Here is a 24,746-nt window from a genome sequence, read left to right on the forward strand (position 1 = left end):
CCTTGGGTGGGGGACAGAGGAGATGTCTCACTACTTGATGATTCTGCACGTGAAAATGGAATGTCGGGCGGCTGGTTTTCCTCAGCAACTGAAGTGGTGGACAGCCCTGAGGTCGAATCATTTCCATCCTGCAATTATGAAAGAAATTGCAAATAGTTTAAGTTACTCTTTGTAATTATACATACAGGTAATATATGCATTCAGTGTTTGTACACGGATTGGCAGAGCTATGAAAACGAGAAAACAGCATATGGCTACATTGGCAGAATACTGGTTATTGTGTTTGCATCATTAGCAAGCCAGATACAATTACAGCCTATTACATATTACATTTTTGTTTTGCAGAAGCATTATCTTTGTGCAAATCAATATTCAGTGTTTACAACTAGACAGTATTGCTAGCTTGCTAGCTAGCCTAAACACTTACTACAACATAAAGATTTATGATACAAAGAACATGTTATATATACCTTGTTGTCGTCATAATTTGACTTTGTTTCCCGGTGCTTAATATGTGGCGCCAGCCAGGAAAGAAGCAAATAAAACGCAGGCACTTTTTTATGCCTGGGTCCCTGCTCTTCTTGCGAGTCTTTTCTGGACATGCACATACTTGTCCCTCAAGTTTTTCCATTTCTTTGTTCATTCCGTGACATCCAAACTGATGTTTGTGGAAATTTCTTTCCACAAATTTAATGCCACTTGGCAGTCTTTATAGTATGACGACGAAGAGTCCTACAAATGTACATATTTTCGGACTCAATTAACCTCTCCTTGGTTTGGTCCATTTTCCAAATCACGTTCTTCTTCTCTCTCAATTTGAAAATGGTGAAGAAGCAACCGGAAATGCATAGGAGGAAATGCGATGCTACCAAGCGGACCAATCACAGTTGTTGTGGTCTGCGTCGCTGCAACGCGTGGTTACATTTTTGGAGAGATGCGCGTTAGGCTACAGCATAGGGTACGCAGCTATGCCGTACCTACGGCGTAGATTCGACGCAGAAGTATAAATCAGTCTTTACATAGCAGTACACATTAATACTGTCACTGGGGTGAAGGGAGGTGCAATTAATGAATAGAATAAACCCTGCCTCTGAAATTACTGAAAAAAAAATGACTACCAGCTAAGCCACATTCCCTGGATTAATCAGCTGTTAAATGTGCCAATGTTTAAAACCTATTGAAAAGTAAAGTGATTAATGTATAAAAATTAAAATGCATAAAGCAATTAAAAATGAAACATAATTCATCAAAAGAAAATTATATATTACTTTTGCCCCTCAGTTTTCATGTTGTTCCTGTGCCTGCTGCTTTTGCACTCTGTTTAGATGGCCATGATGAGTCCAGTTTTAGAGTGTAGTTAATATAAGGCTGGTGAAGATTAGCAAAGAAATTTAATTCTTCTGTGTTTGTGTGCATGTGGGGAGGAATCGTGAACAATTTGTTTTTATTTGCTGGGACGTATGATACGGGGATTCATAATTCCCGATTCTCATTTGCTGCAAAACGTAACAAATGCAATCCCATCTCTCGCCACTTCTCCATTCTTCCTCCATTTAGCTTTAGACTTGGCAAGAGTAATGTGTGGTTGCAGTTTTCAGCTGTAATCAGTTATTGGATGAAATAAAAACAGGAAAAGAGTATTTTACTGATTTATTAGCATGGCAGAAAGACAAAGTTAGATTTGCATGCAATACAGAGAATGACCAAATTCAAAAAGAGCCATGTTTGCCTGCTGAGGCCGAGCAATTCACAGAAGTGAAAATCACCTTTCATGGGCCCATTTCTGCATTTCAGTCAATGCAACACTACCAGACCGCGATACACACTAATAAACAGTTCATGGTACTACACCTCTAGGAAAAATTATGCCTATTAAATAGTTTCATTATAAACAAACTCTTGACTACTTCAAAGCCTGAGTGCCCCAGTTTAGTATTCTCACATTATCTCAGTAAAAAAAGTGTATGATATTTTTAAAGACTCTGCAGGAGTGTTTTTTTTAATGCCCCTGTCTTTCTTTATAACAAATATTGAGCAAAGCTCACCCTGACCTTTTTCCAGTTGACAACATTGTTCCCACTTTTGGGAAGTTGTTTTACTGTAAAATCTGGAAGAGTGCATAAGGCCATAATGTCAGCACCAAAGCTGAAAAAGGTTAAATTTATATTTAAAATCATACATGTAATACTCTAAAATCTATTAGACATAAAAAAAAGTTAAGATAGCTTCAGAAGTGTTTCAGGCTAGTTCATGAAGGAGGCAATACTTTTTGGAAAGTCTTGGTTTAATAATTTAGCATAATGGGGCAATACCGATTTAGAACTACAGAACATGTTAAATCACACGCGTACACACAAACACACATACAATCTTCAAAAGAGATCCAATTTTCACAGTACTGTCAATATCACAGTATCTGGATTAAAAGGTTGGCAAATTACGCAGAATTCAACACCGATTCAGAAAAATGACTTGCTTGGCAACCTTCTGTTGCAGCTTCTTAAAGATTCCTTTCAATTTATGCTTCATCATTTTCACCTTCTTCTTCTTCAAACTCTTCCTGCTCATCTGCAGTGGCATCCTGGTACTGTTGGTACTCAGATACCAGGTCATTCATGTTGCTTTCGGCCTCGGTGAACTCCATCTCATCCATGCCCTCGCCTGTGTACCAGTGCAAGAAGGCCTTCCTGCGGAACATGGCAGTGAACTGATCCGAAATGCGTTTGAACAACTCCTGGATAGCGGTGCTATTGCCAATGAAGGTGGAGGACATCTTGAGGTTCCTTGGTGGGATGTCGCAGACAGCTGTTTTAACGTTGTTGGGAATCCACTCCACGAAGTAGCTGCTGTTCTTGTTCTGGACATTGAGCATCTGCTCATCCACTTCCTTCATGGACATTCGGCCTCGGAAGATGGCAGCAACAGTCAAGTAACGTCCGTGCCTCGGGTCGCACGCTGCCATCATGTTTTTAGCATCAAACATTTGCTGAGTAAGCTCTGGCACCGTCAGTGCTCTATAATTCTGGCTACCACGGCTGGTAAGTGGGGCGAAGCCTGGCATAAAGAAATGTAACCGAGGGAAGGGCACCATATTAACTGCAAGCTTGCGAAGGTCAGCATTGAGTTGTCCAGGGAAGCGAAGGCAGGTGGTGACTCCGCTCATGGTGGCGGAAACCAAGTGATTGAGATCTCCATAAGTGGGAGTGGTCAACTTCATGGTGCGAAAGCAGATATCATAAAGGGCTTCATTGTCAATGCAGTAGGTCTCGTCTGTATTCTCTACCAGCTGGTGCACAGAGAGGGTAGCATTGTATGGCTCCACTACTGTGTCTGAAACTTTAGGAGAGGGCATGACACTGAAGGTATTCATGATACGGTCAGGGTATTCCTCACGGATCTTGCTGATGAGGAGGGTGCCCATTCCTGAGCCAGTACCACCACCCAGAGAGTGAGTGAGTTGGAATCCCTGTAAACAGTCACAACTCTCCGACTCCTTCCTTACAGCATCAAGTACTGCGTCTACCAGTTCCGCTCCTTCTGTGTAGTGACCCTTGGCCCAGTTATTTCCAGCTCCACTTTGACCTGGAAGAAACAATACCTCAGACCTTAGAGAACATTTGACTTACAGTATGTACTCCAAAGCTAATCTATGCAAAGCCGCAACATTATTTCTCTGATTGAGAGAAAACAACTGTATTTTAGAAAGAATTACACCCCAAAAGGATACTATACTGCACATATTGATTAGACAAAGATTCAGTTTGAATATAATAATTTCCCTACAGAAAACCCTTCACATATGTACTTTATTCCCCGCAACAATGCAGCATTATTGTATATTAAAAAAATACATCCCTACAGTATACTTCTGCTGAGAGTCAAATCGGTTCATAAGACTAGGACTGTTAAAAAGTGTCAAATAAGTATTTCCATTAGTTTATTTTCTTCGTTATGGTTTTCCTAAAGGAACAAACCCAAGCTGTAGGGTAGCTTCATAGGTACCAGCTGTCACTTCTAAACAACATGAAATTGAAAAGAACTACATTTCCCCCTCCCCCTCAAAAAAGAGACCTCAGGTAAATGATACCCCTACTTAAATCTACAACCTCACTGTTTGCATCTGGCAAGAAGAGGGTACACCAGGGATTTCTGATGCTGCAGTTGTGACCATCTTCAAGAGAGGAAAGAGGAGGCGCTGAGAAATTCACACCAGGGTTCTGAAATATCTCTTGCTCAGTGGCTCAAGAGCTGCTGTCTGAATTGGCCAGTGGTCATGGTCCAAAGCCACAACAAAAGATATATGGGCCCACACCAACCATGATAAATAGCCATTTTCAGCCTCACTAAAGCACATACTCCTCAAATTTAGTTGCACAAAAATCTATTTTCATTTTACATTTGCCCCATGACTGCCTGCAAACCATGATGCTAATTAACAGTCTATAACACAGCACTGTCAGTGAAGACTGATATAAAACAAGACCCTCATAGAACCATAGAACATTACAGTACAGAAACAGGCCTTCCCGCTCATCTAGTCCATGCCCAACTATTAATCTGCCTAGTTCCATTTGACCCAAAACTTTTCTAGAGCTTTTCACTACAATGTTGCATCACAACTCCAACCAACTTCCTGTGGGACTGGAGCTAATCTTCACAACTTACTTGAATACAGTTTACGCAGACTAATCTCCAGGATCTCAGTAGCTGAGCTGCAACATGCAAGTGATGCCTAGTTTTGCAAACAATCCAGACAAGCTCCAAACTATCTCAATTCATTCACTGAAGCTTATTGGCCTTACAGTCAATATTGTCAAAACAGCAGGTCCTCTACCAACCTGCCCGCTGTGTAACACTGCCCTCTGACATTAAGGTTCCCGGAAAAGATGGAGCACATCCGATGCCTTGGCAAAATTGGACTTTGAGGATGAAATTCACTGTTGATTTTGTTTAATTGACAAAGAGAGCACTTAAAGATCAAGGCCCCAGACCAGGTACAACACTTATGATCTACAACACAGCAGTGATCCCTACTCTACATTTCTGGGGACTGGACGACCTATGACAGGTGCCTCAGGGCACTTGAAATGTACCACTGATACCTTTCCTGAAAAATCCATCAAATTCATTGGAAGGATGTGAACTAAATGAGCATTCTGTCCCAGGTCAAATCCCCAGCAGTGAGAATATAATTATAACCAAGTCTTACTAACTTGATTGAGTTTTTTGAAAGGGTGATTGATGAAGGTAAAGCTGTGGATGTTGCCTATGTGGTTTTTTGGTAAGGCATTTGACAAGGTCCCTAATGGGAGGCTCATCCAGAAGATTAAGATGCATGGGATGCATGGCAAATTGGCTGTTTGGGTTCAGAACTGGCTTGCCTATAGAAGACAGAATGTTGTGATCGAAGGGAGGTCTGTCATTAGAGGTGTTCTGCATGGATCTGTACTAGGACCTCAGCCGTTTGTGATGTATATAAGTGAACTGGATGAAAATGATATGCAGATGATACAATGATTGGTGGTGTTATGGGTAGCGTTGGAAACTGGCGAAGAATACAACAGGATATAGATCAATTGCAGATAGGGGTGGAGAAATGGCAGATGGAGTTTAACCCAGTCAAATGTGAAGTGTTGCCCCTTGGTAGGTCAATTGGAAAGATACAGTACACTGTTAAAAGCAAGATCATTAACAGTGTTGATGAGCAGAGGGATCGTGTGGTCCAAGTTCACAGCTCCCTGAAAGTGTCTACACAGATAGACAGATAACTTCTCATCTCTTTTCTCCAGTCCAGTTTTTCGGTCTCAGCCCAAAACATTGACTGTTTACTCTTCTATAGATGCTGCCCGGCTTGCTGAGTTCCTCCAGCATTTTGTGAGCGTTGCTTGGATTTCCAGCATCTGCAGATTTTCTCTTGTATATTGTATCTTTGTCTTTATTAGTTAAGGCATTCAATTCCAATCATTCACCTGCATCTGGAGTATTGCATATAATTCTGGTCGCCCCATTGTAGGAAGGACGTCAAGGCTTTGAAGCGGGTGCGGAAGATGTTCACCAGGATATTGCCTGGATTAGAAGGCATGAGCTGTAATGAGTGGTTGGACAACCTTGGGATGTTTTCTCTGAAGCGCCAGAGGCCAAGGGAAGATCTGATAGAGGTTTATGAGATTATGAGAGACATAGATAGAGTAGACAGACATTACATTTTACCACGTGTTGAAATGTCTAATTCCAGAGAGCATGCATTTAAGGTGAGGGAGGTAGTTTCAAAGGAGATGTGAGGGGCAAGTTTTTTTACTACACAGAGTAATGGGTGCCTGGACTATGCTGCCTAGGGTGGTGGTAGAGTCAGAAACATTAGAGATGTTTAAGAGATGTTTAGATAGGCACATAAATGTAAGGTTTGTGTAGCAGAAGAGATTATCTGGTTAAGCCATTTGAATTCAAATTTAATTGATTCAGCACAAAGTTATGGACCAAAGGGTCTGTTCCTGTCGTATACTGTTGAATGTCCTATGTTATAACACAGTTGATAATATTGGAAATGGCACATTATCTGCACGTCCAACAGCAGATTCCACAAACACACACACTATTCTCAGAGGAAGAGATTATTAAGCAGACAGAAAAAAGATACAAGGATGTGCTCAATGCCACCTTGAAGAATGCAGCATCCTCACTGACTCCTAGAAGTCTCCGGTTCTTGACTGCCCAGTAGAGGAGGTACATTTAGCCTGGTACTGAGAACCTCAGATCCATAAATCGGGCACAGAGAAGCCCAATGCAAAGACTGCCTCACAAACTACCCACTGGCCTGCTGCATCAGGCACCACCTGTATCATCTGTGCAAAGGTTTATAGTTTCCTCATTAATTTTTCCAGCTATTTCAGAACACACTAAACCAGAATAGAAGAAGCAAGCCATCTTTAATGTTGAGGGGACTGCTTAAGAAAAAGAATGTTTCTTATTGATTCCTCACGTGTATGGCCATTCTTCCAGTCCAGGATTAGGAAACATTGGCAGACACCACAAAGCTTTACCCTCCAAATGTACACTTGCCAGAGCAACTCAGTTGTGAATTGGAAGAGATGTTAGCCTGCCTTCTTTTTCCCCTTCTTTACCTCAGAAGTACTTCCAAGGTTAACAGACCAAAGATCTGAACCAATTCCCTAACATGAATCAGTGTTAATATCTGATATAATCTGCTCATCTCAACAGAATAATCACTCTGATATTGCAATTAGAAAAACATTGTCCCCCTACCAAATACAAAGTTATCTGGTCTAAATATCTGTCCATATGGACCAGATCTGACGGAATCCATGGTACCAGGTTCCAAGTCCACCAGAATCGCACGGGGAACATATTTGTCACCTGGAAAAGGCCCAAACAACAGTGATATTAGAGCAAACGCACAGATTGGAAGTTAAGTACAAAATGAAGAAACCTTCCATAGAAAGAGGAAAAATGCATTTGAATAAATATTTTTGGATTATTCAAAAAAAAATTTCAGTATAGATTCCTAGGTTGTACAATGGAAAATAGGCTATCCAGAGACACAGATGTCATGAAATTTCTGAAAACATAGTAACTCCTTACCAGCTGCTTCATTGTAGTATACATTGATCCTTTCCAGGTGTATGTCACTCCCTCCACAAGCGCTTCCAGAAGGATCAATTCCATGTTCATCACTGATCACCTCCCAAAACTATGATACAGATCACAAATTCACTCAAAAACTAGATCTTTCAGTCTTGGTGGAATGCAGACCTTAAACCATCAAATCCTGATGCTGATCAACAAAGAGCCCTCAAACCCAGTCTGCTCAAATACACTCACCAAAGTGCATAAATCTGATTAGAATGTTTCAGTTGATCCAGGATTCAGATGTCAACCAGATGTTGTATTTTTAAAAAAAACTCAATTCCTGACTCTGCAGCTGTATACTCCTGAGATTCTGCATTAACCAATCAGAGACAATACGAGCGGTGATTGATAGGTTCATGGCCTAAGGTAGAAGGAGTCAATTTTAGAAAACCTAGCACATTTATTTTTCAACATAGTCCCCTCCTACACTTACACACTTAGTCCAGCGGTCGTGGAACATACAGATCTTGGACCTCCAGAAAGTGTCCACAGCATGGGTGATGGATAAGTTGGTGGCCTAAGGTAGAAGGAGATGAGATATACAGCTTTTGTTACATGCACGTGCAGGTCAACTCATTGAGTGATCATGCGGAAAGTTTGAAGTTAATAGCTCATCATGGGTGATCGATAAGTTTGTGGCCTACGGTAGAAGGCTATGAGTTAACTTCAAACTTTCTGCATAATCACCAAAGAGTTGACTTGCACGTGCATGTAACAAGAGTTGTATAACTCATCTCCTTCTCCTTCCTAACTTATCAATCACCCATGCTGTGGACACTTTCTGGAGGTACAAGATCCGCATGCTCCATGACCGCTGGACTAAGTGTGTAAATGTAGGAGGGAACTATGTTGAAAAATAAATGTGCTAGGTTTTCTAAAATTGACTCCTTCCACCTTAGGCCATTAACTTATCAATCACCCCTCGTAGTTTGAAAAAAATTTTAAAGTTGATTGCTATGGTGTGACACAGTTATATCCCACCATACCAAAAGATGTTTTCCCAATGTAAATTTGCAAGAGTCAGTTTTATATAAAGTGGATTCCAGTTAATTGGAACACATTGGGGTCAGTACATTTTGGCCTGATTAAGTGGTTGTCCCGATTAGTGTAAGTTTCATGAAAATAATTATAAAGGTTCAAAAAAGACAGACTACTGTTTAACTGAGTAAATTATGTATTTAAATGAAAAACAGAACAAATTAAAACACTATCAACACTATTACAGTACTATAAAACTGTGTGTTAGTTCCTAATAGTTATCAATGGAGGAATTAATCCAGTGTATGCTGCCATGTTCTTTTGATTGACCATAAATGAACAAAATCTGTGCAGACACCTAGTGTAGATAATGGACTGCCCTTCATCCAACCCTTTCAACAATTTCCTCCTCCAATCTTCATTTTCATTGTAACATTCAAGATGATTGTCGATGTCTTCAAATTCTTTGCAGTTCCTAACTTGTTAAAGTAGTGAAAACATTTCATTTTCACTCCTGGCCACTTCTGGGATCTCCAAACCCGAATGCCTGGCAATGAGCAAACCACTGAATTGTCTAACTGCTTATTTCCCAGTGACAAAAATCACTGCTTTTTTAACACAAATACATGCAAGTGGTGCTATTTAAAAACTGTTCATCCTAATTATGATGTAGTGTCTAATGGCTGCAACTGACGCAGGTTAGAAACTGGTCTCCTGTCCCAATTAAGTGGTATAGTGTCCCAAATGAACAATCCCAGATATTTTCTCAATTAATTTTTGTTCTTTAAGAGTTGGCCCAATAAATGGCTGCCCTGATTAACTAATGGCCCAATTAACCAGAATCTTTATTGAGCTCTACTTCCTCATGATAAACACATATCAGATACAATTGATAGATGGAAAATCTCAAGGGCTGTAAAGCTTTACAGTTTGGTAGGGAAAGCTTCTGAACCAAAGTTTATGATATCATTGGACAACAGTTTTTTTTTCAAAAATGTTGCTTCCTCAAATTTTATTTTGTTTACAATAGACCACTTGATGAATATAGATGAATATAATTTCAGACTATTTGTATCACCTATGAATTTGGAGAAACAAGAAATTAAATTTTATTGAATATAATGCATTTAATTGCAGTAACTGTGCTGTTGCTTTGCAATAGGTCAACTAAACTAAAAATGTTTTGTTTATGATTTTCATTTGTACTCAGTGTCTCAGGCTTTTCACTTAATAATCAGCCAGACAGCACTGATGGATTCCAGTTGTCCTGATTCCGTTTCTCCATGACCACAATGTCCTGGTGAAACCTTTCACCGTGCTCGTCACTTACAGTGCTGAGATTTGCAGGGAACAAGTCTAAAAGGGAATGCAGAAAATGAATATTTGTCACGTTTTGTATGCTTGAAGCACGTTGTCAACCAGCTAGTTTAGCGCTCTGTAATTGCCAAGAAAGTTTTGAATGCCTTCCATGCAACTTTCTCCAGTCCTACTAGAAGTTCTTCAAAATGCCTATCATTGATGATCTGGTTGATTTGTGGACCAACAAAAATGGCTTCCTTAATCTTAGTATCATTATTCGGACTTGAATTAGGAATTGAAATAATGAATATAGGCGATTTCAAAAATGGTGTGTGAATGGGAGATTTCATGATCAGCCCAAAATAAATAATATACACCCAGAGGTATTCAGAAAGCAAAATTTTTGTTGTCCAGTGTATTGATTTTACAATTGGAAAAGGATTATAGAAAAAAAAATCAAAGATTGAGATTGAAATATGATGCCTAAGCCAAGGCATGCAATTTAGACCTTTTAGAAACTGAGTCACTTCTACTTTAAAAAAAAGCAAAGAATCCAGATAGGAAAAGTTTAACTTCCAAATGGTATAAGTGGTGCAAAATAAAAGCCCTTATTTACACGGGAAATCTATCTCTCTGGATGTCTAACATGGGCAGTATGCATAGATCTTGTGGCCTCTTAACTCCAGTCTCTGTAAATGAATCCCACTGACACTTCATGCCAATGATCTGTGTGAGTTTTATTGACTTCCAGACTGACACCCTTGTATGTCTCATCTCAGACTATCCCAAACTGATTTCAGATAGATGCTTTATTAAGGTCCAGCTGCTACCAAATGCAAAGAGTATGGGTGTGAATTCTCTAGATGATTAATTCCTTAATATTCCCGATAAAACCAAACTGCAATATACTGCCACCTAGCTGTAGAGAAACATCAAACGTTTTGCTGGGGCCAACATTTGTAGAATACTGTATTACTGGGATTCTGCATGGCCTTGCCTCTGGAAAGTCAATACAGAATGAATATTAGTGAAAGTGTAGCTATGATGCTGTGAGGCATACCCAAATGCTGTTTTTGAGACTGCTTGCAGATATAGTGTAATTCATTTTGATGTTTAAATAAAAAGTGTGCTGCGTGATGCTGAAACATTAACCATCCATTTGCCTCCACAGATGTTGCTTGACCCCTGGGCTCTTCCGGCAGTTTATTTTTTGTTTGATATACAGAACAATTGGTATTAGGTTAATAAATGTGCCACACACATACTACTAGTGCAAGACTATTCTGCATTAACTAGGCTACTGAATGATCTTTCAGTGGAGAATGGGTTTTGCCATTAAACCATTTGTGTCATTTAGAATTTTATCTTAGACACCCAATTAGAAAGAAGGTAGATATATCTTTAAAAGACTGTAAAATTATTATTTTAATATGGTTCGCTGTATCATCACAGCTGCCTCCCAATTATTAGTTTCAGTAAGTCACATTCACTTCTTCTTGAGGATTTAAGCTAAATTTATTAAACATTGCTCAGTTGGCAAACGTTGGCCGAGTCTCTGTATCTTTAAAAAATGTAACAATATAATTAAACCAGCAGATACAGAATTGTTGAAGGACTGGATGCGGTTTCCAATGGAAGTTGCATCCATCGCGTTGTTTCAGCGTGTTAAGGGAGCAGTGTTTCAGACTGACAGCACAGGGCTCTGAACAATACAACAGTTGCTCGCAGGCAAGTTTCCGACATGTCTTAGACGTGTGGGGACGGACTGATCTGATTTCAAGCGGCAAGCATTAAGAGCGCAGGACATGATAGGCGGGGCGAGGAGTTTGTGAACCCTACCATAGTGGAAGTGTTTTAACCACACCCTCCCGCCGGGCTCGATCTTTTTGCACAATGGGGAAAGCGGCACCTGGGTCACAGAGCTGCATAAAACCCCGATCAGAATGGTTCTTTCAAAGAACCGCCGAGTTTTCCCACACGGACTTCATGAAACACCAGAACTCAATTCAAATTAAGCACTTGTAGGTGACAGACTGCGCCAACCCCTGTTAGCGAGAGTGTCCACAGCTGCTTTGCAACACGGGGACAGATTGGGAGAGGGCGAGCAAGCGGAGAATGCAAAAGGGAGAATTATTGAATGCCTCATGAGCGGTTAAAATCACATCCCGGGGGCATAATGCGAAACGGGAGACAGCAGGGGCGGTGAGCCTGGACTGACCCAAACCGACCCGTTTAAAAAAGAATCAAGAGCACTCGAGCCCGGAAAAAAATCCCTGAATCCGCAATCCTGGAAAACACAATGGATTCGGAAATAATGTTGCACGGGGAGAAGATAAACAGACATTGTTCGTGATCCGAGCTGCACAAAGCTTTTCCTCCGATTCAGGGTCAAATACCCTGAGCATTCTGGAACCGTCAGGTACCAGTGCTAAAGGGTTTTATTTTTTAATCTTTTAATCGAGTCCCCGTGAGTTTACTTCAAATTGGGTTTGCGCTGGATTCTGATCGAAATTACACCGGATCTTCTTCTGGCATCCAGACAAAGGAACGAAGAGGGAGGGGTAGGTACAAAGCTGTCATCCGCGTGGGCGCATGTCCAGCTGCCCTCACATTCAGCCCCAGTTAACAATACCCAAGATTTCTCCCCACTTTGTATTTAATTTCCTTTAAAGAAAACCTCGGAGACAATAGCTGCGATTAAAATGTGCCCAGTAGTATGTTGCTTGCTGGACTGCATCTTAACAGAATTAAATTCCTCCGTTTGAAAAGACTCGGGGAAGGGTGTGGTTTAATTTTCTTTGAGAGAGAAATCCGGTATTTATAACATTTTATAAATTGTAACCTCAGAGTAACTACGACTGATAGAAATTACCGGCATCGTGTATTTACATAAAGATAAATTATATCAGTGTAGTTTCTGTTAAGTTGCCTACCTTGGCTCCGATCTGGTTCCCGCATTGTCCAGCCTGGATGTGCAGAATTTCCCTCATTGTTGTCGTTTTTCCTCTTTGTGGGAGATGCTGCAGGTTAATTTAAGGAAAAAAATGAAGATTATTGTCTCTTTGGCTAATACTGCTGGCGAATATTCTACGTTTGCGGAGCGCTACAAGGCACGGTTTGTTTTAAGTGTAAATTACAGTAGGACTTGCCCAGAGAACAACAGCTCCGCAGCTACCGTCTCACACTAGAGAGCCTTTTCCGCTCACTACTTTTATGAAGCTTCCAGACCCAGTGCACTGTGGGAGATATGTCGCCTCCCAGATCCATGAATTGAGTGAGGGGCGTGAAAGCCTTTCTCCCGTGAATTTATGGTGCTGATGTCAGATTAGGAAAGTCTGAGGTGGAAATTTGTAGATTACTCCAAATTTATTGAGTGTTGCTACCAAAAGAGGATAGTGATAATCCTGGGATGCAAGAATAAACCTGAAGAATGGAGGTTTTAATGGCAAAAAAATTAAATGTGCTATTTAATACCTTTTGGTAAGAATAGAGAAACTTAACATTAAATCAGAGATGGGGTGGAGGCGGACGGACCTGAGAGTGCAGATCAATGTTTAAAGTAAATTTATTATAAAACTACTAGACAGGAATGTGGAGGAATTTAAGGTGGGGGTTATATGGGAGGCAGGGTTTAAGGGTCAGCACAGCATTGTGGGCCGAAGGGCCAGTATTGTTCTATGTATATACATATCAGCATACACAACCCTGAGATTCATTGTCTTGTGGCATACTCAACAAATCCATAATAAAATAATAACAATAATAGAATCAATGAAATACTGCACTAACAGCGTGCAACAACAACAAACCGTGTAAACACAAAAATAAATAAATAACAATAAGAAAATGAGATAATGAGTCCTTGAAAGTAAGTCCATAGGTTGTGAGAATATTTCAGTGATGGGGCAAGTGAAGTTTGGTTCCTGAGCCCGGTGGTGAGAGTCCTGAAGTATCTTCTTCCTGACAGCAGCAGCCAGAGAGAGTATGACTACGTGGTGGGAGTCCCTGATGATGGAAATTAATGATGTGCAAATTAATAAAGTAGGTGTTCAATAAGAGTGATCAGGTATATTCAGGTCACAAAATAGGAATAAAATTGAAAAGCAGAGAAGCTCAGATGAACCTCATTGAATTCTGGCTAGGATGCAGAGTACTTTGTGGACCTAGTGCAGATAAATTACAAACCCCATTTCCAGAAAAGTTGGGATATTTTCCAAAATGCAATAAAAACAAAAATCTGTGATATGTTAATTCATGTGAACCTTTATTTAACTGACAAAAGTACAAAGAAAAGATTTTCAATAGTTTTACTGACCAACTTAATTGTATTTTGTAAATATCCACAAATTTAGAAATTGATGGCTGCAACACACTTAACAAAAGTTGGGACTGAGGCATGTTTACCATTGTGTACATCACCTTTCCTTTTAATAACACTTTTTAATCATTTTGGAACTGAGGATACTAATTGTAGTAGATTTGCAATTGGGAATTTTGTCCATTCTTGCTTGATATAAGACTTCAGCTGCTCAACAGTCCGTGGTCTCCATTATCTGATTCTCCTCTTCATGATGCGCCATACATTTTCAATAGGAGATAGATCTGGACTGGCAGCAGGCCAGTCGAGCACACACACTCTGTGTACAAAGCCACGCTGTTGTAGCCCGTGCAGAATGTGGTCTGGCATTGTCCTGCTGAAATAAGCATGGACGTCCCGGGAAGAGACGTCGCCTTGATGGCAACATATGTCTCTCTAAAATCCCAAAATACACCTCAGAGTCAATGGTACCTTCACATACATGCAACTCACCCATGCTGTGGGCACTGATGCACCCCCATACCATCACAGATGCTGGCTTTTGCACCTTTCGCTGATAACAATCAGGATGGTCATTTTCATCTTTGGCACGGAGAGCTCGACGCCCATTTTTTCCAAAAACTAGCTGAAATGTGGACTCATCTGACCACAGCACATGGTTCCACAGTCTTTCGGTCCATCTGAGATTAGCTCGGGCCCAGAGAACTCGCCGGCGTTTCTGCATAGAGTTGATGTATGGCTTCCTCCTTGCATAATACAGTTTCAAGTTGTATTTCTGGATGCAGCGACGGACTGTGTTAAGTGACAATGGTTTTCCAAAGTACTCCCGAGCCCAGGTGGCTATAATTGTCACAGTAGCATGACGGTTTCCTAGGCAGTGCCGCCTGAGGGCTCGAAGATCACGCGCATTCAACAGTGGTTTCCAACCTTGCCCTTTATGCACTGAGATGTCTCTGAATTCTCTGAATCTTTTCACAATATTATGTACTGTAGATGTTGAAAGACCTAAATTCTCTGCAATCTTGTGTTGGGAAATGTTCCTTTTGAACTGACTAACAATTCTCTCACGAATTTTGGCACAAAGGGGTGAGCCACGACCCATCCTTGCTTGGAAAGACTGAGCCTTTGATGGACGCTACTTTTATACCCAGTCATGATACCTCACCTGCTACCAATTAGGCTGCTTAATGTGGAGTCTTCCAAACCGGTGTTACTTGAATATTCTGTGCACTTCTCAATCTTATTTTAACTCTGTCCCAACTTTTGTTAAGTGTGTTGCAGCCATCAATTTCTAAATTTGTGTATATTTACAAAGTACAATTAAGTTGGTCAGTAGAACTATTGAAAATCTTTTCTTCGTACTTTTGTCAGTTAAATAAAGGTTCACGTGAATTAACCTATCACAGATTTTTGTTTTTATTGCGTTTTGGAAAATATCCCAACTTTTCTGGAAGTGGGGTTTGTAGATTAGTGTAGATGTGTAGTGTAGAAGTGATGGGCCAAAGAGTCATCTTCTGTGTTGTGCAGTTCTATGAATCTATGACAACAATGTGGCTTGACGATTTATAAAAGTATTGAGCTAAAGGTGTGCTTTGTTAGTTTGAGCTGGTAGTTACAGATCAATGTTTTCTAGTGGGGGAAAGTTATTCTTAAAGACAGTAAAGTGAAGGGCATACTGAAATAAAACACAATATCCTGGACACAAGAGATTCTGCAGATGTTGGAAATCTTGATCAACACACACAAATTACTGGACGAACTCAGCAAGACAGGGAACATCTATGTAAGGGATTAAACAGTAGACACTTTGGGCTGAGACCCCTCTCCATCAGGTCAAATAGGATTTGTGGAGAGAGAGAAACGGGGAAAGGTTAGAGATGCAAGCAAGTTTCAAGTTGCTGAGAATGCAGGAGATGAAGAAAGAACAGTAGCGGTTCTGGATCACAATGAAAAATAGAACAGATTGAAAAGTGATTTGATGGTTTCTAGGATATTAAAAGAGTTTGATCAGGTCAATTTTAAGGGAGGCTCTAACTGCGTGATAAATATGATATTAATTAATTACACACTCAGACAAATACTGGTTGAGATGTGGAATAAGGATATAGTTGTCAATAATCACATACAATGAAAATTTGTAACCCAGCATTTCACTTTTTAATTTCACTGGATAGGTTCCAAAGATGCCAGATTTGCTATGCAGAGAGATTAAGTCAACTAGACTTGCAGTCTCTTTGACACTTAAAAAATTCAAACTAAATCTATTATAAAATTATGTACAGTATATGTCACCAAATACTACCCTGTGATTCATTTTCTTGCATGCATTCACAGTAGAACTGTTATGAATGCACCACAGCTCTGAGGGGTCGAAGGGTGCAGGGTAGCCCCCTCCTTTGTGAGAATCGCAAGAGCATTGTTGGGTTAAGTCAGAGGACCCAGGAAATGAGAGAGCGACATATCCATTGTCTCCTGGAGACAACGTTTGTGGATTGGGGACTATGCTACGTGCAAGCCCTCGGGCAAAGTGGGCTGGTTGAGAGAGAGATTGCATCACCCCAACCTGACTGACATCTACTACCCGGCGAGTTAGGATAAAAGGGGGGGGCTGTAGGGACAGCCCCTCAGACGCACCAGAAGAAACGCTAGCGATCCCGCAATAGTGGGAAGCCGTTTGAAGGAAGCCAGGTGCGTTCGGTTCCCTTGCCTGGGGGCTGGTGGCTGGTACCACGGAAAACGACTTGGAACTAACAACGGGGAACCAACTCCCCCGACGCAACGGATTGGCCTCATAAAAGTCCCGGACAAGTTTAAAACTGTCTCTCTTAAACCCAAATAGCTGCAGCTTGAAGGGACAGTGACTTTTATCTTTCCATCGGACAATACAGTAATCCCTAGACAAACGATAGAGCTATTGCTTAATTGATGTTTATTATTATACCCACGTTTTTAGATTGAGTATTGATGACGTATTTTATCTGAATGTCTGTATTAATCGTATTTTTGTGCCCCCTTATAAATAAAGACTTTTAAATATAGTACCATCAGACTTCAACGGTCCTCTCTATCTTTGCTGGTAAGTGACCCAGTTACTGGGTTTGTAACAGAACAAAGAAATAAAATAGAATCAATTAAAAACTACACACAAAGACATTGTATAAATGACAACAAGCTGTGGAAATACAATAATAATAATAATAATAATGACAATAATGATAATAAATCAGTAAGTAAATAAATACTGAGAACTTGAGCTGCAGAATTCTTGAAAGTGAGTCCATGGTTGTATTCAGTGCTCAGTTCAGTGTTTTGGCAAGAGAAGTTGTCCACACTGGTTCAGGAGCCTGAGGGTTAAAGGGTAATAACTGTTCCTGAACCAGGTGGCATGGAACCTAAGGTATGGTAGCAGCGAGAAGACAGCTTGGCCTGGATAGTGGGGGCCTTTGATGATGGATGCTGCTTTCTTGTGCAGCACTCTTCGTAGATGTACTCAGTGATGGGGAGGGATTTTCCTGTGATAGACAGGGCTGTATCCACCACTGTTTGTAGACTTTTGCATTCCTGGGTCCTGGTGTTTTCATACCAGGCTGTGATACTTTCCACTGTGCATCTATAGAAGTTTGTCAAAGTTTTAGGTGACATGCCGAATTTGCGCAAACTTCTCAAAACGTAGAGGTGCTCCCATGCCTTCTTTATAATGGCACTTACATTTTGGTCCCAGGCCAGATCCTCTGTAAAGATAGCACCCAGGAATTTAAAGTTATAAATCTTCTCCACTTCCAAACCCCTAATGGGACTCCTACTTTCTTCCTCCTGTAGCCAACAGTCAGCTCTTTAGTTTCACTGCTGTGGAGTGAGAGGTTGTTGTGGCACCACTCAACCAGATTTTCAGTCTGCCTGCTGTATCAATTCTATAGGGGCTTGCCATGGAAGATGTTTCCCCTAGCTGGAATCTAGAACCAGGGGTTAAAGCTCAAGGGAAGATCACTGAAATGAGGAGAAATTTCTTCATATAGGGGTGGTAATCAATTGGAATTCTATTTCCTGGAGCATTATAGGGGGATTGTCATTGAGCTTATTCAAAGCAAGTATCACAAGATCATTGAACAATATAGCATGGATACAGGCCCTTTGACCCACCGAGTCCATGCTAACCATGTTTCCTGTGTTCAGCCTATATTTCTCTAATTTCCCTGTGAACGGCAGGGCACTGGGGAGTGTGATGGAACACAGGGACTTTGGAGTACAGGTGCAAAGTTCATTGAAAGCAGAGTCACAGGTCTGCACAGAGTCACAGGTCTAAATGGTGTTTAGCGTGCTGGCCTTCATCAGTCAGGGCACTGAGTACAGGAGCTGGAACAATATGTTGTCCTATAAGTCATTGCTGAGGCCACTCTTGGAGTACTGTATACAGTTTCAAAGTTCAAAGTAAATTTATTATTAAAGTACTGTACATGTAGGTCACTATATACTACCCTGAGATTCATTTTCCTGTGGGATTTCACAGTAAATACAAAGAAACACAATAGAATCAATGAAGAACCACAATAAGACAAACAACCACTATGCAAAAGATAACAAACCGTGCAAATACAAAAAGAAAAACAAATAATAATAATAAATGAACAATAAATATGAAGAACATGAGACGAAGAGTCCTTGAAAGTGAGTCCACAGGTTGTGGGAACTGCTCCGTGATGGTGCAGGGGTGTTCACTTTGCTATGGGAAAGATGAGGTGGAACTGGAAGGAGTGCAGAAAAGATTTACGAGGGTGTTACCAGAATTTGAGGACCTGAGGTATAGGGAGAGGATGGCCAGGCTAGGTTTTTATTCCTTGTGACATAGGAGTATGAGGAGCGACTTCACAGAAGTGTTTTAAAATATGTGAGGCATAGATCAGGTGGATGGTAACAATCTTTTCCCCAGGATAGGAAAATCCAAAGAGGTGTACAAGATAATGAGAGGCATTGATCGTATGGATAGTCAGAGACTTTTTCCCAGGGCTGAAATGGCTAGCACAAGAGGGCATAGTTTTAAGGTGCTTGGAAGTAGGTACAGAGATGTCAGGGGTAAGTTTTTTATGCAGAGAGTGGTGAGTGCATGGAAAGGGCTGCCGGCAACGGTGGTGGAGGCAGATATGATAGGGTCTTTTAAGAGACTCCTGGACAGGTACATGGAGCTTAAAAAAAGAGGGTTATGGGTAACCCCAAGTAATTTCTAAGGTAAGGACCTGTTCAGCACAGCTTTGTGGGCCGAAGGGCCTGTATTGTGCTGAAGGTTTTCTGTGTAAAGCTAGGAGCCATAGATTAAGGATGAGAGGAGAATAATTTAAAAGAGACCTGAGAGGCCACTATTTCATGCAGAGGGTGGAGAGTATATGTAACGAGCTGCCAGAGGAAATAGTTGAGGCAGTACTAGACTTCTGGATATTATGAGGGTCAAAGAATAAATGGATAGTGCAGGATAATCACCCATAGTCCTGATGAATATAGTGCACAGTTAATTCTTCTTAAATTCTTCTCACCCCCAGCTGGGGCATAGGCCACTGACAGCAGCTTGCCAGAGTCCTCAGTCCTGGGCCAGTCTTTCAAGTCCAGGTGTAGCCCATCTATATGTCTCCTAGGAAAAGATCCTTCCTCTCCCACTGATGAGGATTTTGTAGCTTCTGTCTGGTGTTTCTGTAGTACTGGGGTTTTATGCAATGGGGTTGGTAGCATTTCATAGCTGGGCTCCAGACCATCCATGGCAAAACTACAGTTATTTGGCCTCTGTAAATTGCCCCTGAGTATGTTTAAGTGATAGAAACCTGGAGGAAAAAAATGGGATTAGTGTAGGATTGTAGGTCAGCATGGACTGAGAAGGACAACGGATTTGTTTTGGCTCCGTAACCAGGTGACCAATGCGAACACAAGGAGTACCTGAGACTGCATGGAAACTACCTAGGTGTGAATGGGAGAAATGGGTCCATGGCAATTGTATGCAGAAGTGTGTGGTTAGAAGGGCGTAAGAGGGTGGTGACTGAAGTAGAAGGAATATACTGAGGATTCCTGATGAAGGGTATCGGCCTGTTTATTTTTCTCTACAGATGCCAAATGGCTTGCCGAGTTCCTTCAGCATTTTGTGCGTATGGGAGGGGAGAGCACGGATGGACTACAATTCCCAGAATTCACGCAACCGGCCAATGAAACGGCGAGCAGCTGCCGGTTCGCGGTGGGAATGGCGCGGGAGCCGGAGGTGGTGATGGATTACCTGACCGAGGTGGAGCTGCTGGCGGAGAACGTGATCGCGGATAAACAGCAGGTACCGGGGCGGCACCGGCGGGCTGGCGGGCTGTAGTGCGCCTGCGTTGTTTTTAGTGATTGGCAGGCCCCGGGCACGGCCTGTCGCTGTTCGCGACCGGGACCTGGAGTTGAGATCTGGCCGCAAAGATTCCCTCCTTGCTCAGGTCACTCCCCCAGGAGCAGTACATCTTGCTGCTTTCTTGGTGTGGTGGCCTGTGTTTGAACTTCTCGAAACCTGTCGTATTCGGTCGCTGGAGTATGGGCCGGGAACAAAAAGATTTATTTATTCCGCTTTGCAGACCAAGTCTTTTAATATTTGGCATAAATCTTAGCGGTGTGTACTGAAGCTCTTTGCATTTATAGATTCATCGGGAAAGCTTGTCGACAGTGTGAAAGGCAGGATAGGCAGGTGTTAGAGGAGGGATACACTCAGATGTGTCTATTTTAATGCAAGAAGTATCATGAAAAAACCGGATGAGCTTAGAGCGTGGATCAGTACTTGGAGCTGTGATGTTCAGATTCAGTTTATTGTCATTTAGAAACCACAAATGCAATGCAGTTAAAAAATGAGACAACGTTCCTCCAGAATGATATCACAAAAGCATATGACAAAACAGACTACACCAGAAAATCCACATAACGTTTGGCAATCGCCAATCCAGAATGGGGAGAGGCTGCTGCGTATTAATATCGCACTACCAAAACCACATAGTTACAACAGTGCAAACAATAGCATAATTGATTTTAAAAAAACAGACCATGAGCACAGTAAAAATAGTCCAAAGATGTTAAAAGACTATAAATTCAAAAGAAATCACCACACAGTTGTGACCATTACAGAGACTTGGATGGTGCAGGGGCCGGAATGGTTACTTAGAGTGGGACGTTTTAGATGTTCCAGAAAGGAGGCAAAAGAGGTGGAGCCTGGCACTGCTGATCAGAGTAGTGTCACGGCTGCAGAAAAGGGGGAAGTAATGGAGGGATTGTCTATGGAGTCTCTGTGGGTGGAGATTAGGAACAGGAAGGGATCAATATCTTGACTGGGTGTTTTTTTTAATAGACCACCTAGTAGTAACGGACATCGAGGAACAGATAGTGAGACATATTGTGGAAAGGTGCAATAATAACAGGGTTGTCGTGGTAGGAGATTTCATTGCATCTTCCTAGAGCAAGGGGTTTAGATGGGGTGGAGTTAGTTAGGTGTGTTCAGGAAGGTTTCCTGACACAATATGTCGATAAGCCTATAAAAGGACAGGCTGTACATGATCTAGTATTGGGAAATGAACCTGGTCAGGTGTCAAGTCTCTCAGCGGGAGAGCATTTTGGAGATAGTAATCACAATTCTATTTTCTTTAGTCTAGCATTGGAGAGGGATAGGAACAGACAAGTTAGGAATGTGTTTAATTGGGGTAAGGGGAAATATGAAACTATCAGGCAATAACTTGGAAGCATAAATTGGGAACAGATGTTCTCCGGAAATGTACGGCAGAAATGTGGCAAATGTTCAGGGGACATTTGCATGGCATTCTGCATAGGTATGTTCCAGTGAGACAGGGAAAGGATCGTAGGGTACAGGAACCGTGGTGTACAAAAGCTGTTATAAATCTAGTCGAGAAGAAAAGAAAAGCTTAGGGAAGGTTTAAACAAAAAAGACAATGATAGAGATCTAAAAAATCATAAGACTAACAGGAAGGAGCTTAAGAATGAAATTAGGAGAGCCAGAAGGGGCCATGAGAAGGCCTTGGCAAGCAGGATTAAGGAAAACCCAAGGCATTCTACAGTATGTGAGGACAAGAGGATAAGATGTGAGAGAATAGGACCAAACAAGTGTGACAGTGGAAAAGTGTGTATGGAACTGGAGGAGATAGCGGAGGTGCTTGATGAATACTTTGATTCAGTGTTCACAACGGAAAAGGACATTGGCGATTGTAGGGATGACTTACAGAGGATTGAGCTTATAGACATTAAGAAAGAGGATGTGCTGGGGCTCTTGGAAAACATCAGGTTGGATAAGTCATCGAGACCGGACGAGATATACACCAGGCTACTGTGGGAGGCAAGGGAGGGGATTGCTGAACCTCTGGCAATGATCTTTGCATCATCAATGGGAATGGGAGAGATTCCAGAGGATTAGAGGGTTACAGATGTTGTTCCCTTATTCAAGAAAGGGAGTAGAGATAGCCCAGGAAATTATAGAGCAGTTAGTCTTACTTCAGTGGTTGGTAAGTTGATGGAGAAGATCCTGAGAGGCAGGATTTATGAACATTTGGAGAGGCATAATATGATTAGGTATAGTCAGCATGGCTTTGTGAAAGGCAGGTCATGTTTTACAAGCCTGTTTGAATTTTTTGAGGATGTGATGAAACACATTGATGAAGGTAGAGCAGTAGATGTTGTGTACTGTATATGGATTTCAGCAAGGCATTTAACAAGATACCCCATGCAAGGCTTATTGAAAAAGTAAGGAGGCATGGGATCCAAGGGGACCTTGCTTTGTGGATCCAGAATTGGCTTGCCCACAGAAGGCAGAGTGGTTATAGATGGGTCATAATCTGCATGGAGGTTGGAAGCCAGTGGTGTGCCTCAGGGATCTGTTCTGGGACCCCTTCTCTGTAATTTTAATAAATGACCTGGATGAGGAAGTGGAGGGATGGGTTAGTAAATTTACTGATGACACAAAGGTTGGAGGTGTTGTGGATAGTGTGGAGGGCTGTCAGAGGTTACAGCGGGACATTGATAGGATGCAAAACTGGGTTGAGAAGTGGCAGATGGAGTTCAACTCAGATAAGTGTGAGGTTGTTCATTTTGGTAGGTCAAATATGATGGCAGAATATAGCATTAATGGTAAGACTCTTGAGAGTGTGGAGGGTCAGAGGGATCTTGGGGTCCGAGTCCATAGGATGCTGAAAGCAACTGCGCAGGTTGACTCTGGTTAAGAAGGCAGATGGTGTATTGGCTTTCATCAATTGTGGAATTGAATTTAAGAGCCGAGAGGTAATGTTACAGCTATATAGGACCCTGGTCAGACTCCACTTGAAGTACTGTGCTCAGTTCTGGTCGCCTCACTATAGGAAGGATGTGGAAACTATAGAAAGGGTACAGAGGAGATTTACAAGGATCTTGCCTGGATTGTGCAGGTGCTGGAAATCCAGCACATGCAAAATGCTGCTGGAACTCAACAGCAAAAATGGAAATTCAGTGTTTCGGTTCGAAGAGTCCTGAATGTATGAAGGAAGTATCGTTAGTTTTTTTTCTGTGTTGATGCCCGGATTCTTTGGCTCAACCACCACAAGTAAAGGTTGATGCTGCAGTGAATTACATAGTGGGAGGTTCTGACACTCAGAAAAACTGTAGAATAAACGCTCTGCCCCACATACTTGCATAAATACAAAAAGATCTTGTGATGTTATTTCAAAGAACTGCGTTGTATGGTAGAAATCCCTGGTGTCCTGCCCAAAATTAAATTTGCCGAAACCAATTACTAGTCTATTATTACAATGACTTTGAATGCTTGCCTAAAGGAAATGCAGCAAGCAAAATAAATGGTACAGTGTTAATTAAGCTTCAGAAGTACTTCATTGGCTGTAGGGCAACAAAAAGTGATGTGAAATCAGAATCAGATTTAATATCACTGCAGACTTGTGTCGTGAAATTTGTTAACTGTATGGCAGCAGTGCAATAAAATACATGATAAATATAGAAAAAAAACAAAAAAAACTCAGTTAAAACATTAAGTATATATATATATATGTCCATTAAATAGTAAGTTAAAATAAGAAGTGCAAAATAGCAGAAATAAAATAAAGTAGTGAGGTAGTGTTCATGGGTTCAATGTCCATTTAGAAATCAGATGGCAGAGGGGAAGAAGCTGTTCCTAAGTCGCTGAGCTGCCTTTCTAAGGCACCACTCCTTGAAGATGTCTTGAATATTACAGAGGCTGGTACCCATGATAGAGCTCAATAATTTTACAAGGAAACAGTAACAGGGCATTTGGATAAACATAGCTTAATAGGACAAAGTCAGCATGGCTTTACAAAAGGAAAGTCATGTTTGACAAATTTGTTGGAGTTCTTTGAGGACATAACATATAGGGTAGATAAAGGGGAACCAGTGGATGTGGTGTATTTGGACTTCCAAAAGGCATTTGACAAGGTGCCACACCAAAGATTATTACTTAAAGTGATAAATCATGGGATTGGGGATAATATTCTGGCATGGGTGA

General features: G+C 41.3%; 2 protein-coding genes across 4 annotated transcripts in view; one reads left to right on the forward strand and one right to left on the reverse strand.

Annotated features, from left to right (window-relative positions):
- On the reverse strand, window positions 1-21,702 carry LOC132399681 (tubulin beta chain-like). Of its 3 annotated transcripts, none has more exons than XM_059980335.1 (6): window positions 20,493-21,702; window positions 12,858-12,944; window positions 7,600-7,708; window positions 7,264-7,374; window positions 471-3,582; window positions 1-128 (listed from the first exon to the last, which is right to left on the reverse strand). In XM_059980335.1, exons 2-5 carry the CDS (start codon window positions 12,912-12,914, stop codon window positions 2,519-2,521), a joined length of 1,341 nt encoding a protein of 446 aa, XP_059836318.1. In that variant the 5' UTR covers window positions 12,915-12,944; window positions 20,493-21,702; the 3' UTR covers window positions 1-128; window positions 471-2,518. The 3 variants fall into 3 exon arrangements, with proteins under 3 accessions (XP_059836318.1, XP_059836317.1, XP_059836319.1); XM_059980334.1 differs by lacking the exon at window positions 20,493-21,702 and adding an exon at window positions 19,715-20,061; XM_059980336.1 differs by lacking the exon at window positions 20,493-21,702 and adding an exon at window positions 13,062-13,110.
- The window catches only part of pdrg1 (p53 and DNA-damage regulated 1), a 16,376-nt gene continuing 11,984 nt past the window's right edge, over window positions 20,355-24,746 (forward strand). The window contains exon 1 of the mRNA XM_059980340.1: window positions 20,355-20,543. Coding sequence (XP_059836323.1) covers window positions 20,370-20,543 — 174 coding nt within the window. The 5' untranslated portion in view covers window positions 20,355-20,369. The remainder of the gene's footprint in view (window positions 20,544-24,746) is intronic.

Source organism: Hypanus sabinus, chromosome 9, assembly GCF_030144855.1.
Source record: "Hypanus sabinus isolate sHypSab1 chromosome 9, sHypSab1.hap1, whole genome shotgun sequence".
NCBI classification, from domain to species: Eukaryota; Metazoa; Chordata; class Chondrichthyes; order Myliobatiformes; family Dasyatidae; genus Hypanus; species Hypanus sabinus.